General features: G+C 42.4%; 1 protein-coding gene across 8 annotated transcripts in view; it reads left to right on the top strand.

Moving 5' to 3' along the window:
• ZNF236 (zinc finger protein 236) overlaps positions 1 to 14,300 on the top strand; it is a 255,861-nt gene that overhangs the window by 32,209 nt on the left and 209,352 nt on the right. For all 8 annotated transcript variants that reach the window (XM_068237058.1, XM_068237059.1, XM_068237055.1 and 5 more), the window contains exon 4: positions 12,189 to 12,367. In XM_068237058.1, the coding sequence (XP_068093159.1) occupies positions 12,189 to 12,367 (179 nt within the window). The remainder of the gene's footprint in view (positions 1 to 12,188; positions 12,368 to 14,300) is intronic.

Below are 14,300 nucleotides of genomic sequence, written 5' to 3'. Positions count from 1 at the left end.
TACGTTTTTTTTCTGGTTATGTTGTAATATCAAACAAATACAGGAGCCTACAAACATGGTGCCCCCTCCATGATGAAAAAAATAACTCATAAGGTGCCCATTCATCAGACAATGTATGGGCAGGCAGACCAAGAGATCTATCTGATCGGAGAGAGATCTGTTGGACGCCATAAACTGCAGGCCAAATCCTGATCAACTTCGGGCATAAAAACCTTTGGGAATTGGTCTAGTGACACCGTTGTCCCCTTAGTGTAAAATGTGCCCCCCTCCCGACAGGAATACTTTACCTGTCGGTGTCCGCTGTTGCCTCCGTCTCTGCCCTCTTTCTCACATACACGTGCCCCATGTGGTTTGAGCGTATATGTGGGTGCGTTTGTGACATCAGTACTGTGGGTTCCGTTGTGTTAGTTGCTTATCTCGATATGAAACGCAGTTACCACCGTGCACCCGATTCAGCATGTCGGCCCGACATCTTGCAGCATATCTGATTTATACATTCGACCAATTTTGGCCCCAAATGGGTCACATCGTCGATCTGGGAGGCTCTTGTCGGCACCTTCAATTATAATAACCGAATTGGATGGTTGATCATCCTCTAAGTCGTCTGATGTATGGCAACCTATAGAGTTGCCTCTGAAATGACTTCAGACTCTTACAGTTTGACACTCTTTGTCTTTTGCTTCAGAGTTTAATTAAAGTAACAAAACAAATGAAAATAACTTTCAGTGAGACTCTTGCACCTGTCAGCAGATAGTTTGGCCCACTTTTCCTAAGCAAACTGCTCCAGCTCTGTCAGGATTAAAGAAAACCTGTAACGAGAAAAAGTTCCCCTGGGGGGGGGGGGTACTCACCTCCTGTGGGGGAAGCCTCCGGATCCTATCGAGGCTTTCCCTGTCCTCCTGTGTCCCACGCCAGTGGCCAAAAAGCTCCCGAAACGGCGGGGATGTAAATATTTACCTTCCCGGCTCCAGTGCAGGCGCATTATTTGCTCTCCGCTTGGAGATAGGCGGAAATAGCTGATCGCTGTCGGGCCGCTCTATTGCGCAGGCGCAAGTCTCCTGCACCTGCGTAGTACAGCGGACCTGACAGAGAACAACTATTTCTGCCTATCTCCGTGCTGAGAGTCGCAACAGAGCCAGGGAAGGTAAATAAATGTAGCTTGTCAAGCCTGGATTGCTGGAGACTTTGGGGGAGCCAGCACTGGATTGCCTGCAGCTACAGGGGAGGGGGAAGCCTCATTGGGACCCCGAGGCTTCCCCCTCCCCGAGGTAAGTACCCCCCAGGAGAAAAAAAATTGTTTTTGTTACAGCGTTTCTTTAAAGCATATCTGAAGTGAGAGGGATAACATACCGGTAATTATTTTCTCTTAAAAACTGCACATTGCCTGGCTCTTCTGCTGATACCCTGCCTCTAATGCTTTTAGCCACAGACCCTGAACAAGCATACAAATCAATTATTTTTGACTGAAGTCTGACTGGATTAGCCACATGCATGTTTCAGTTGTGATTCAGACAATACTGCATCCAAAGAGCTCATCAGGACTGCCAGGCAACTAGTATTGTTTAAAAGCTGCATGCAGGCTTTGTATTAAAGAGACTCTGTAACAAATGTTTCAGCCTTAGTTCTTCTATCCTATAAGTTCCTATGCCTGTTCTAATCTGCTCTGGCTTACTGCAGCCTTTCCTAATTGCACTGTCTCTGTAATAAATCTTATCTCCTTTCCTCTGTCGTGTCTGTCAGGCTAAGGCTTGAATGTGTGGAATGTGCAGGGCTGCTTGTGATTGGATAGAAGCGATACACACCCTCTGCAGGCCCCCTGCACACTCTGTATGACTCACACACTCTGTTTATGTGAGCCTATCACAAGCTGGTTAGTTTGTTTGTAAACACTGCCTAAAACTGTTAATTACAGATTCTCTTTAAAGTCTCTGTCCAGTCTCGATTGCAGTTCACACACATTTTAACACATGTCATGCTGTGAATCCAGCTAGAGACGTGAGATACTAATTAAGGAAAACAGCAAGTTTGAAAAATCTCATACAATTATTGATGATCTTTTCTAGGGGTACCAACAAGTGTGTCCAGGCCATTTTTAAATCTCTTAATATCATAACAACACTCACATTGGCTTTGTTCAGGACGTTAATCTCACTATGGCCTCCATTCATAAAGCATTACCACATTCGGAAATGCTGAAAACAGCTTACTTTACCAACACTTAGGAAAATGTCAAGTCATAAAGGCTGTTACCGCATGAAAAGCTTAAGTTACTGAGCAGTGAGGTAAATTACTGACTTGTGCGGTAAATACCACAACAAATGTCAGTAAATGTCATAAAGAATAGATCATGCCGTAAAAGCCTGAAATTTTACCGGCACCTCTGGTGTGGCGAAATGAGAGCGGAGAGTGTGCAATACTGTTTGGAAGCCATCGTGATTCAGACAAGCAGAGAGGGATACTAGAAAATTGAATACTTACCTTCCGTAATTTTCTTTTCTTGTATAAACAATGGCGGCATACTCATGGGTTTGGCCACGCCCCCTGACCCCTATAGGACAGACTTCTCTATAAGTATAATGAATCGCCCCCCCTCCGCCATTCTTTGTATAAATCAGTCCTCGAATGGACAGAAGGGTGGGATTCGTATGCCGCCATTGTTTATACAAGAAAAGAAAATTACGGAAGGTAAGTATTCAATTTTCTAGTTTCTTGCATAAACATGGCGGCATACTCATGGGATGTACCAAATTAAACACAAGGGAGGGTAATAATGATTGCAATAAACACACTAATTTATTTACAATTTGCCGACAATACAGCTTTCCCAAATGATAAAGATAATGAAGCAGGGTCAATACAGTAATGTGACATAAATGTATTCACTGAGGACCAGCTGGCCGCCTTACAAATTGTGTCCATAGAGACTTTAGAGAAACAAGCATATGAGGCTGCCATTCCTCGTGTTGAATGAGCCTTTATCTCCTGGGGTATTGGTAGACCCCTCAGTTGGTAGCTTCTTTGAATCACTTTCACCAACCAGGCAGAGAGAGTCCTTGCCGTGACTTTTTTACCTTTGTTAACCCCCTGGTAATTTATAAACAAATGATCAGAAGATCTAAATGGTGCTGTGATTGTTAAGTATGCCTTTAATGCTCTACCTACATCCAGTGGGTGACTATCTCCCTCAACCGTAAATGTAGGAAGTGTTAATTCTTGATTGATGTGGAAGCTTGAAGCCACTTTCGGAACGTATGAAAGAACTGGTCTCAGCACTACCCTGTCTGGAAAAAATTCTAGCAATCCTTCTGAACAGCCGAGAGCTTGAATATCGGACACCCTTTTAGCAGATGAAATTGCTGTTAGGAACAATGTTTTTAAAGTTGTGTCCTGTAAAGAGGGTGTTTCCACCGGGTGAAAAGGAGAAGAAGACAATGCCTCTAATACTATGCATAAGTCCCATTTGGGAAAAAACGGTGTTCTTGGTGGACGAATTTTCATCACTGCTTTTAAGAATTGTATTATTAATGGATGATATGCCCATTTTAAACCCGTTAAAGCAGACAGTGCTGAAACTTGTACTCGTAGTGCTGAGAGGCTTAACGATTTTTCCACTCCTGTTTGAAGAAAGTCCAGTATGTTCCCTACAGATGGGGATAGCTTATCAAAGTTATATTTTGTTGCATGGTCATGAAATTTCTCCCAGATTTTATAGTATGTCCGATTTGTTGAAGGTTTCCTAGCCTTGAGTAATGTCTCTACAACTTTATTTGAACAACCTTGTTCTAAATATGCTTGCCTTTCAGTAGCCAGGCTGTCAAATGTAGTGACTCCACCTCTGGGTATAGAAGGTTTTCCTGGTACAGAAGGTCGTGTCTGAGTGGTAGAGGCATCGGTTCCACTATGCTCAGTTCCTTGGCTAACGCAAACCAGGGCCTCCGAGGCCAAAACGGCATTATAGTTATGATCGTGGAGGACTCTTTTAATACTTTTTGGAGAAATCTGGGGATCATTGGGAATGGTGGGAAAGCATACCCCTTTTTGAATCTCCATTTCTGCGTCAGACAATCTGTTCCCATCGACCGGGGATGGGGATATCTCGTGAAAAACTTCGGTAGTTTCGAGTTCCTTGACGTTGCCCAAAGATCTATCTCCGGTATTCCCCATCTTTCGACTAATAAAGTGAATACCTGATTGTTCAGCTGCCATTCGTTTGGGTCCGCAAAACTCCTGCTCAAGCGATCTGCTACGATATTTCTTTCCCCCGGCAGGTATGTGGCTGTAAGATTGAATAGATGCTTTTGAGCCCACCTCATTATTTCGCTTGTCTCTTGTAAGAGGGTTAGACTCCAAGTGCCTCCTTGCCGTCTTATGTAGGTTACTGCTGTAATATTGTCTATCCTCAGTAGAACATTTTTGCCCTGTATCAGAAAGAGAAAAGATCTTAATGCCATGTAAGCTGCCCTTAGTTCCAAGACATTGGACGGGACATAACTCTGCCGAGTGATCCATTTGTCCTGGATGAAGATGTTGTTGCAATGAGCCCCCCAGCCTACTATACTTGCATCTGACGTGATCAAAACTGGATCTGGGGGCTGGATCTGATGACAGCTCAGCAGGTGAGTTCTGCATTTCCACCATACCAGGGACGACTTCACTTCTCTCGTCAGAGACAGAGGTTGATTCAAACATTTCCTGTTCCACCTCCTTAGAAAGAAGTTTTGAAGAACTCTCATGTGCCAATGGGCCCATCTCACCATTGGAATTGTGGACGACAATGTCCCCAGAAGACTCATGCAGCTTCTTGCAGATAATCGACGGGAGTGAAGAACTTGATCCACTTTCTGTACAATTGCGTCTATTTTTTGATTCGGTAACATAATTTTGTTTTCCGTTGTCTTGAATCTGGCCCCTAAAAACAGCATATCTTGTGACGGAACAAGCTGACTTTTTTTCAGGTTTATTAACCATCCTAAACTTTTCAATGTGTCTAACAATGTCCTCTGGTGATTGCGCAGAATAGTTTTGTCTTGGTGTAGAAGAAGTATATCGTCTAGATAGTGAAACGTTCTTAAGCCCTGAGCCCTGAGGAATGCTATGACTGGTAATAAAATTTTTGTGAACGTCCTCGGTGCTGTAGATATCCCGAATGGTAGTGATTGGAACTGGTAATGCTTTTCCTGCACTGCAAAACGAAGAAATTTTTGAAACTTTTGGTTTATAGGGACATGAAGATATGCATCGGCTAGATCTATAGAGGTCATCCAGTCGTTCACTTGTATCATTGGAGTTATTGATTGCAGGGACTCCATTTTGAAGTGGCTCACCTTTATGTAGCGATTTAGGAATTTTAAATCCAGAACTGGCCTCCAGTCTCCTGTTGCTTTTGGCACTAAGAATAGAGGCGAATAGATCCCTTTGAATCTTTGATGAATTGGCACCTCTATTACCGCTTTTGCTGACTTCAGAGAATGTACATAATTCATTAATATTTGCTGTTTCATCCTGTTTTCCGGTACATTTGTTAATACAAATCTGCTTGTCGGAGGCCTCCTTTTGAATCTCCAGGTATGACCTTGTTTTATTGTCTTCAGCACCCAAGTATCCTCTAAAATTTCCACCCAAGATCTCCAGTAGTGACGAAGCCTTGCCCCTACCGGAGTCTCCCGAGTGGGCGCACCCTCAAAAAGGTTTTTTATTTTGTTGAGAGGAAGTTGTTGCCTTATTTTTGTTATTCCTGATGAAGGAAGATTGAGTACCCCTCCAGTTCTTGTTGAACTGCTTTCCTGGTCTGTATGATTTAGCTTGCTGAAACCTAGTTGATCTTTTAGGGCCCTGCTGTCTATAGTTTTGTTGCTTTTTATCCTGTGGGATAAGTCCTGTTTTCCCCCCTGAAACCAAGGAGATTGCTTTGTCCATGACAGGGCCGAAAAGGTGGACACCATCATATGGAATTTTGCACCAATTATTCCTTGATGCCTGGTCTGCAGACCAGGGTTTCAACCAGAGGCCTCGCTTTGCGGTGACGTTATGCAACATTGATCTTGCTGATGACCTTATTACGTCTATTGCTGCCTCTCCTACAAAGTCTCCTGAAAGTTTTAACTCCTCTAGTGCTTTAATGATGGTTTGTTTGTCTGTGTCTGAGTTTAACATAATCTCTACATTCTCCACCCATATTTTTATGGCCTTTGCCAATGAAGTCAAGGCTATTGCTGGTTTACAGGCAGCTCCTGAAGCTAAAAAGGCTTTCTTCATATCCATGTCAATTTTCCTGTCCAATGGGTCTTTGAAAAGTATGGCATCATCCATTGGCAAGGTTACATGTTTGGCCAGTCTCATTATAGAAGCATCTACCACAGGGGCTGACTCAATCAGTTTTGCTTCCTCATCTTTCAATGGATACAGTTTTGAGAACCTGTTGGATAAGGCAGGTTTTTTGTCTTGTCTAGACCACTCCTTTAGTATAACATCTTTAATTATTTTCATAAAGGGAAAAGATTTAGGCTGAGTCTGGAGGTGCGGATAATACTTATCCGGTTCCTGATTACCATCATCCCCTTCCTGCCAATCAATTGCTGTTTTTATAGCAGTCACAAAAGCAGGAATCAATGCAAAATCAAAACCTATAGGAGGCATATCAATTTGAGACATTGTATCATCTGTTTGCGGTGGTGGTGCTGGTGCTGTATTAGATTGAGTAGCCGACATTTTTTGAAAAGTGTCCTGAACTGCTTGCTGTATAAAAGATAGCACTTGTTCGTTATCCTTATCTTTTTCCCTCGCCAGTTCTGTAAAACAGGATTCACATACTTTTTTACCAGGAATAGACGGTTGTGCACAAGACCAGCATAGATTAGGGTCTGGTTTTTTTATGTCGAACCAAGTCTTCTGAGTCAGAAGACTGGGACCTAGGCTGCTGATGCCTTTGCGGGGAATGATTTGCATATCGATATCTCCTTGGTGAAAAATGATCAGAGTCATATTCGCCATATGAAGGTGGACGTCTGTATGATCGTCTAAAATCATATTGATAGTCATTATATCTTCTAGGAGACCTGTCTCTGAACTCGCTATGACGGCTTCTCCCTGAACGTTGTTCTGGTATTTGCCTTATGTAATCAATATTTCTAGCAGAGTTTCTCCTATAGTCATAGTCCATATTAGGAGAACTTCTTCTAGGTAAGCTTGACTGCAGATAAAGCTGATAGCTGTCTTGAGAGCGAGGATCAGGTCTATTTGGCAAGGGCTGGATGCCTTTAGCGACCTTAAGCCCTTCTTCTCTCTCATCCGGACTGTGAAAACACAAAAGGAACAAAATATGGTGTTTTCACTAAAAAAATCCGAATAAAATACATAAAGAGAGAGAGAAAAGCACTCTTTTTAGGATACTGCCCAGCACCGGGTGAACTAGAGAAACATACAATAGCACACCCCCTGTGCTCACACCAGTGTCATGGATACATTTAGTATCCTGTTACCTGGAGGCCCCTTAAAAAATGACATAAGAAAAAGGAAAAAAAAAAAAAAAAAAAAAAACTCACAGAGAACCTGTCCATTGAGGACAGAAAAAAAGAATGGCGGAGGGGGGGCGATTCATTATACTTATAGAGAAGTCTGTCCTATAGGGGTCAGGGGGCGTGGCCAAACCCATGAGTATGCCGCCATGTTTATGCAAGAAAAGCTATGACTGACAGAAGCAGAAGCCAAAAGAAATAGCGGTCTCCTGCAAGTCGGGATAATGCATCTTGATAGGACCCAAAGCCTCCTACCACCAGGCAGTGAGCAGAGAGAACGAAACAAAAGAAGTTTACCCTGACTGTCTTCGGCAGTATAACCTCTTCCATTCCTGTTTGAAAATGCAGAGTAGCTAGTGGAAAAATCAGCTAAGCAGGGCATGTGTAAAGTCTCCTGGAAGTTCATCTAAGCTGTGGCAAATGAATAAAATGTTAAGAAAGACTACTAAACAGATTCAAAGCGTGCTGAGGCAGTATTACAAATATTACAGCAAAACATGTACATCTAAAGGGATGTCAGGATGCCTCTTACAATTGTAATGCTATCTCTACACAGGGTTTTGTCCATTGAAGCCAGTAAATAACCAAACTTCTATCTCACCTGTGAACATTTTTATGAATTCGCTCCCAAAGTCTAAAATACTGAATGCGGTGATTTACCATGCTATTTTTTTTCCCAAATTGCCTATTTGGGTGTTTCTCTCGAAATGGATTTCTAGGCATATCCAGAGAAACAGTGTTTTCCACTGTGATATTTCCAACAGGCTGGTATATCCCTACAGAACTAAATAAAGTCACAGATCTATGTATCATCTTATGAAATTCCAAAATCTAGCTGAATAATTTTTTTTTCATAAAATGTGTGTGTGTGTGTGTGTGTGTGTGTGTGTGTATATAGGTAAATTAAGCATTGCAGCAGAGTGGATGGGCTGTCTTCTAATCTAGAGGACAGGATTATGCAGAACTGATATATGCATTGCTTGCATACAAGTTTTGTATGCTTTATTTTTTTATTATTTCAATAAAAAAGAGAGGTATAAACTGGAACATTTGTTTTGAAATAAATAATTGTGGGTAGAACCCTTCCGGTGGATTCTAACAGTTAAAATGTATTACATTTCTAAATTGAGAATTTTCTGTAAGGCTACTTAATCACAGTGAATGTTTGACAGCATCTAGGGTTGCATGAGCACCTGTTTTCTCAATGTTGGCAGGCATAGGATCAGAATACATCCTCAGAGAGATGGAGGGTTCCAGACATCTCTCTATACAAAAAACCTGGAAAGCATTAAAGTAATTGCTGCTAACACTAGCCTTCTCCCTAATAATGAGCCCAGCGCTCTCTTCACCTGAACACCTAACCTAAATCTCCCCGCTACAGTAGGTGTACCAGTAATCTTCCCCAAATCCTCCCAGTAAGTTTATACTTGCCATTTACTGTGTCAGAACAATGTTATCATGACAGCAAAGGTGAAAGGATACATGGTGAGATTAAAGCCAGATATGTTGTCCCTGCATGGAAGCCTTGGAGCCCTTGGATTGTTTACATAAACGCCAACTGCTTAGGACAAGTTTCTTATGCACCCTTTTCCACTAATAATCGCAAAAGGAAAACGCAAACTCAAGCGACTGCATTTTTTCATCAATTTTGTTATGCGATTGCGATTTTGCATTTATCTTTTTAAAGAGAACCCGAGGTGGGTTTGAAGAATATTGTCTGCATACAGAGGCTGGATCTGCCTATACATCCCAGCCTCTGTTGCTATCCCAAACCCCCCTAAGGTCCCCCTGCACTCTGCAATCCCTCATAAATCACAGCCACGCTGCTGACAAACAGCTTGTCAGAGCTGGCTTTGTTTATCTCTATAGTGTCAGTCTGCTGCTCTCCCCGCCTCCTGCAGAACTCCAGTCCCCGTCTGCATCTTTTCCCTCCCTGCTGATTGGAGGGAAGGGACGGGGGCAGGGACCGGAGCTATGCAGGAGGTGGGGGAGCAGCTGAGACTGACACTACAGATGTAAACACAGCCTCACAGCATGGCTGTGATTTATGAGGGATTGCAGAGTGCAGGGTGACCTTAGTGGGGTTTGGGATAGCAACAGAGGCTGGGCTGTATAGGCAGATCCAGCCTCTGTATGCAGATAACTTTTTTTAAACACACCTCGGGTTCTCTTTAACATAAAGCACATTCACAGGTAAAATTGCTCCAAAAAGCTATTGTGATTTACAGAAAATCAAATCGCGATAGTGGAAAATACTTTTCACAATCCCTATGTTAAAGTACCAACCCTAACGATTTAAAAATCACTAGCATTTTGCGATTTGAAGCAAATGGCTCTCAGTGGAAAAGGGCCCTATGTAGCAATAACCAGGTCTGTTTTCAGAGTTCCCAGGCAGAGGGCATATTGGCATGCTGGCTTTAGCAAAATGGCTTTTGTATAGGCAGTTCAATGACTGTAGATGTGTTCTGGCAGACTGGTGGGGAGGTACGTACTGGTACTGCCAAAACAGAAATGTTAATCTTTTTTTTTTTTTTTTTTTTTTTTTTTTTTTACTTAACCAACATGAATTGAATAATCATCTTAAAGAGAATCTGTACTCTAAAATTCTTACAATTAAAAATACCATTATATTCATTATGTTCTCCTGGGTTGCTATGTGCTGTTTCTGCAACTCCCTGCTGCGACCCTGGCTTGTAATTGCCAGTTTTAGGCAGTGTTTACAAACAAAAGACATGGCTGCTAACCAGAGTGTGATAGGCTGAGAGGAGCTCAGTCTGCTACTCACACAGAGCCTGCAGTGGGCGTGGAGAGGGTGTGTATAGCTTCTATCCTATTACAAGAAGAGCAGCACATTCCTGCCTGAGCCCGACAAAGCCGTCAGAGGAAAGAAGATTAGATTATATAACGGAGATAATACAGCCACTGTGCAACTAGAAAAGGCTGCAGTAAGACAGACAACATTAAAACAGGTATAGGAACTTATAGGATAGAAGAAATAAGGCTGAAGATTTTGTTACACAGTCTCTTTTTAATGGGTAACTCTACCCCGGGCTATACATTGTCATAAGGGAATAGAACTATGCTTGTCATTATTAGGCAATATGAGGCTGTCCTCATGGGATCCTGATTGACAGCAGCACTTCCAGTTTGCAGCTTCCTGCTGGTCCTTTGTATGATAACTTGCCGTAGTTTTCCATAAGGTGAGGTTCTGTAATCAAGGTGTTTAGTAAGGGAATGGATAAAGGTGGCCATACACTTACAGATTTGCAGCAGATTCGACCATCAGATAAATTTCTGTCAGATGCCTGTCAAGTCGAATCTGACAGGAATCTATCTGATGTGTGCCACACACTAGGAACAGATTTCCAATATATTTCAGACTGAAATCTATTGGAAATATATCTAAATGCATTATTGGACCATTAGATCCAATGTAACTCTATGGCCCATCGATCTGCTGCCAGCAGCAGATCGACCTAGCTCTTCCATCCTGCCAGATAGATCAAATCGATTGAAATCGGCCACAAATTGATCGATAATAGATTTGAAATGATCGATTTCTGATCAATCGATTCTATAGAATCAATTGATCGATGGCTGAAATCGACCAGTGTATGGGCCCCTTAAGGGGTTGGTACAGGTAGATGATCAATCTGTAATTTAATGAATCACTTTTTGTCCCCCCAAAAAACAAGAAGTTTTGTATCCGGATGATACCATTTATTGGCTAACTTAAAGCATAAGAGTTAGCAAGCTTTCGGCTGTAAAGCCTTCGTCAGGCTTCAATCCTGTTTGCCCACAAGTTGTTGAAATAGACAGCTATATACATGTAACATCAAAAGGGGATACATAGATTTTTTTTCAAGCATAAATAGATGTCATTAAGATGCCTTAAGTGAAACAGAACATCTAAATGGGGTGGAAGGTTGTTAGCTGAGATAAGACTCCTTGTTTACACAATACTAACAGACTGAGGACTCAGACTGTCACAGAGGCATCGTAAATTCTGAGTTCACATGTTTAGCTATATAGGCTAAGTTCTGGCATTAAATATCATCAGCCTCATACCAATCTAAAAAAATTTTTTTTCCTTCTATAGCCATCTGTTCCATCAGCTTGCAAGCAAACAGGATTGAAGCCCGATGAAGGCTTTACAGCCGAAAGCTTGCTTACTCTTATTCTTTTAAGTTAGCCAATAAATGGTATCATCCTGATACAAAACTTCTTGCTTTTACTGATGGCTAACATGGTACAATACCTTACTGCTACTACTATTTTTGTCTCGAAACCATTTAAAGGACTACTGAAGTGAGAGGGATATGGAGGCTCCCATAGTTATTTCCAATACCAGTTGTCTGGTTGCCCTGCTGATAATCTTCCTCTAATACTTTCAGCCAAAGACCCTGAACAAGCATATGCAGATCAGGTGTTTCTGACATTGTCAGATCTGACAAGATTAGCTGCATGCTTGTTTCTGGTGTTATTCAGACGCTACTGCAACCAAATTGACCAGCAGGGCTGCCAGGCTACCTGGTATTATTTAAAAGAAAATCAGTATGGCAACCTCCATATTCATCTCACTGCAGTTGTCCTCTAAGTTTTAAAAGCCATGCTGTGTCAGTATATTAAATATTCTAGGAAAGACATTATTGTACACATTTTTTTTTCTCCTAGACCCTCATCTGTGCAGAGTGTGGAGATGAGTTCACATTACAAAGCCATCTGTCTCTGCACATGGAGGAACACCGACAAGAGGTGACTGGGAATAAAACCTACAGCTGCAAGTCGTGCAAGAAAACCTTTGAAACTGCACTACAGCTTAAAGACCATATGAAAACACATTTCAAAATCCGGTGAGTCATCTGGCTTTGGTGCAGGCCAGGAAAATTTCTGCAAACATTGCCCATTGCCTGCTGATCTGAAACTTTAAGAGGAAGAGCATGTACTGAGCTCCTATAAATGGCTTCAAAAGTACTTCCCAGTGTGTGTTTGTCTCTTTGTAAATCAGCTCATTGCTGCTTATAAATGTTGTCTCCTTATTCATCTATTAAAATCTATAGTTTAAAGGTCAACTCCAGACCAAAATGTTTCCTGTGATGGTACTCATTTGCAGAGCTAGTGTCTATCCTCTATAATAAAACCGCTGTGTCCCTGTGTCACGCTGTCCCTGTATAGCTTGGTCCATGCTTTTTGCTACTGCGCATGTGCGCAGCATGGACCCAGCCTCACAGAGACAGGAGGACGGGGTCAGGGAGACGGGCAGGCGCGTGGATGGCCTGGTGTGTGCGCGGCATGTGCAGTAACATGCGGCGGCGAGAAACAGACCCTAAAGCCCGTTTTTAAACGGGCTTGGGTCTGCTAGTCTGTATATAGGCTCACTAATCCATTTCAAGTAAATCACTTTCAAAACGAACATCATCTGTACTCTCCACTACCTCATGTCATCTTTGCTAAGGTGCACATGCCTAAATGACAAGAATGGAGCAATGTTATTGCATCTATCGGATCTGTGCTCTCCCTTAACGCCTGACAATGCTCTCGTTTGTACTCTCTCCTTATTGTTTTGCTTAAGGTTACTTTCCCACCAAGACGTTGCGTTTTAGGGGACATTATGGTCACATAACGTGCCCCTAACGCAACGCATGGTGGTGTTGAAGTTGGACGTCAGATTGAGCTGCGTTATGCAGCTCTCAAAGCAGCCTCTCCAGGTTAGTGATAGGAAGTCTGGATCTTTTTAAGTATTTGGATCATTTGAATCGGATCATTGAAAAGATCCGGATCTTTGAACCGAATCATTTGAATCATTTTACTAGGGAAGCAGACTGGGTGAAATGACTAGCAGGACAGGACTTTCCCTGCACTGTACATTCTGTATGTTCCTGTTTCTTCCAGACAGACATCCACTGTGAACCGAATCTTTCATTGTGATGATCTGGATGATTCGACTCACAAAAAGGATCCGGATCAAATGAACGATTCGTTCATGATCCGGACAACACTGCAGTTCCACCACGACTCACCACAGCTCAGTGAATATTAATTAGCCATGTGGCTGGCAGCGGAGGAGGAGGGGAGACCTCCTCCTCCAACATTACTGAGCATGTGCAAACAGTCTAACGTGGCTTAGGTGGCTTAGCTCAGTATAACGTACAGCATGCAGCACTTTGTTTAAACGTGCTGCGTTACTACAGTGGGTTGCAAAAGTATTCGGCCCCCTTGAAGTTTTCCACATTTTGTCACATTACTGCCACAAACATGCATCAGTTTTATTGGAATTCCACGTGAAAGACCAATACAAAGTGGTGTACATGTGAGAAGTGGATTGAAAATCGTACATCATTCCAAACATTTTTTACAAATAAATAACTGCAAAGTGGGATGTGCGTAATTGTTCGGCCCCCTGAGTCAATACTTTGTAGAACCACCTTTTGCTGCAATTACAGTTGCCAGTCTTTTAGGGTATGTCTCTACCAGCTTTGCACATCTAGAGACTGAAATCCTTGCCCATTCTTCTTTGCAAAACAGCTCCAGCTCAATCAGATTAGATGGACAGCGTTTGTGAACAGCAGTTTTCAGATCTTGCCACAGATTCTCGATTGGATTTAGATCTAAACTTTGACTGGGCCATTCTAACACATAGATATGTTTTGTTTTAAACCATTCCATTGTTGCCTTGGCTTTATGTTTAGGGTCATTGTCCTGCTGGAAGGTGAACCTCCGCCCCAGTCTCAAGTCTTTTGCAGTCTCCAAGAGGTTTTCTTCCAAGTTTGCCCTGTATTTGGCTCC

Source organism: Hyperolius riggenbachi, chromosome 5 (assembly GCF_040937935.1).
Source record: "Hyperolius riggenbachi isolate aHypRig1 chromosome 5, aHypRig1.pri, whole genome shotgun sequence".
Taxonomy (NCBI): Eukaryota; Metazoa; Chordata; class Amphibia; order Anura; family Hyperoliidae; genus Hyperolius; species Hyperolius riggenbachi.
The sequence above is the reverse complement of the archived record's forward strand: the minus strand, read 5'-3'. Positions and strand labels throughout refer to the sequence as shown.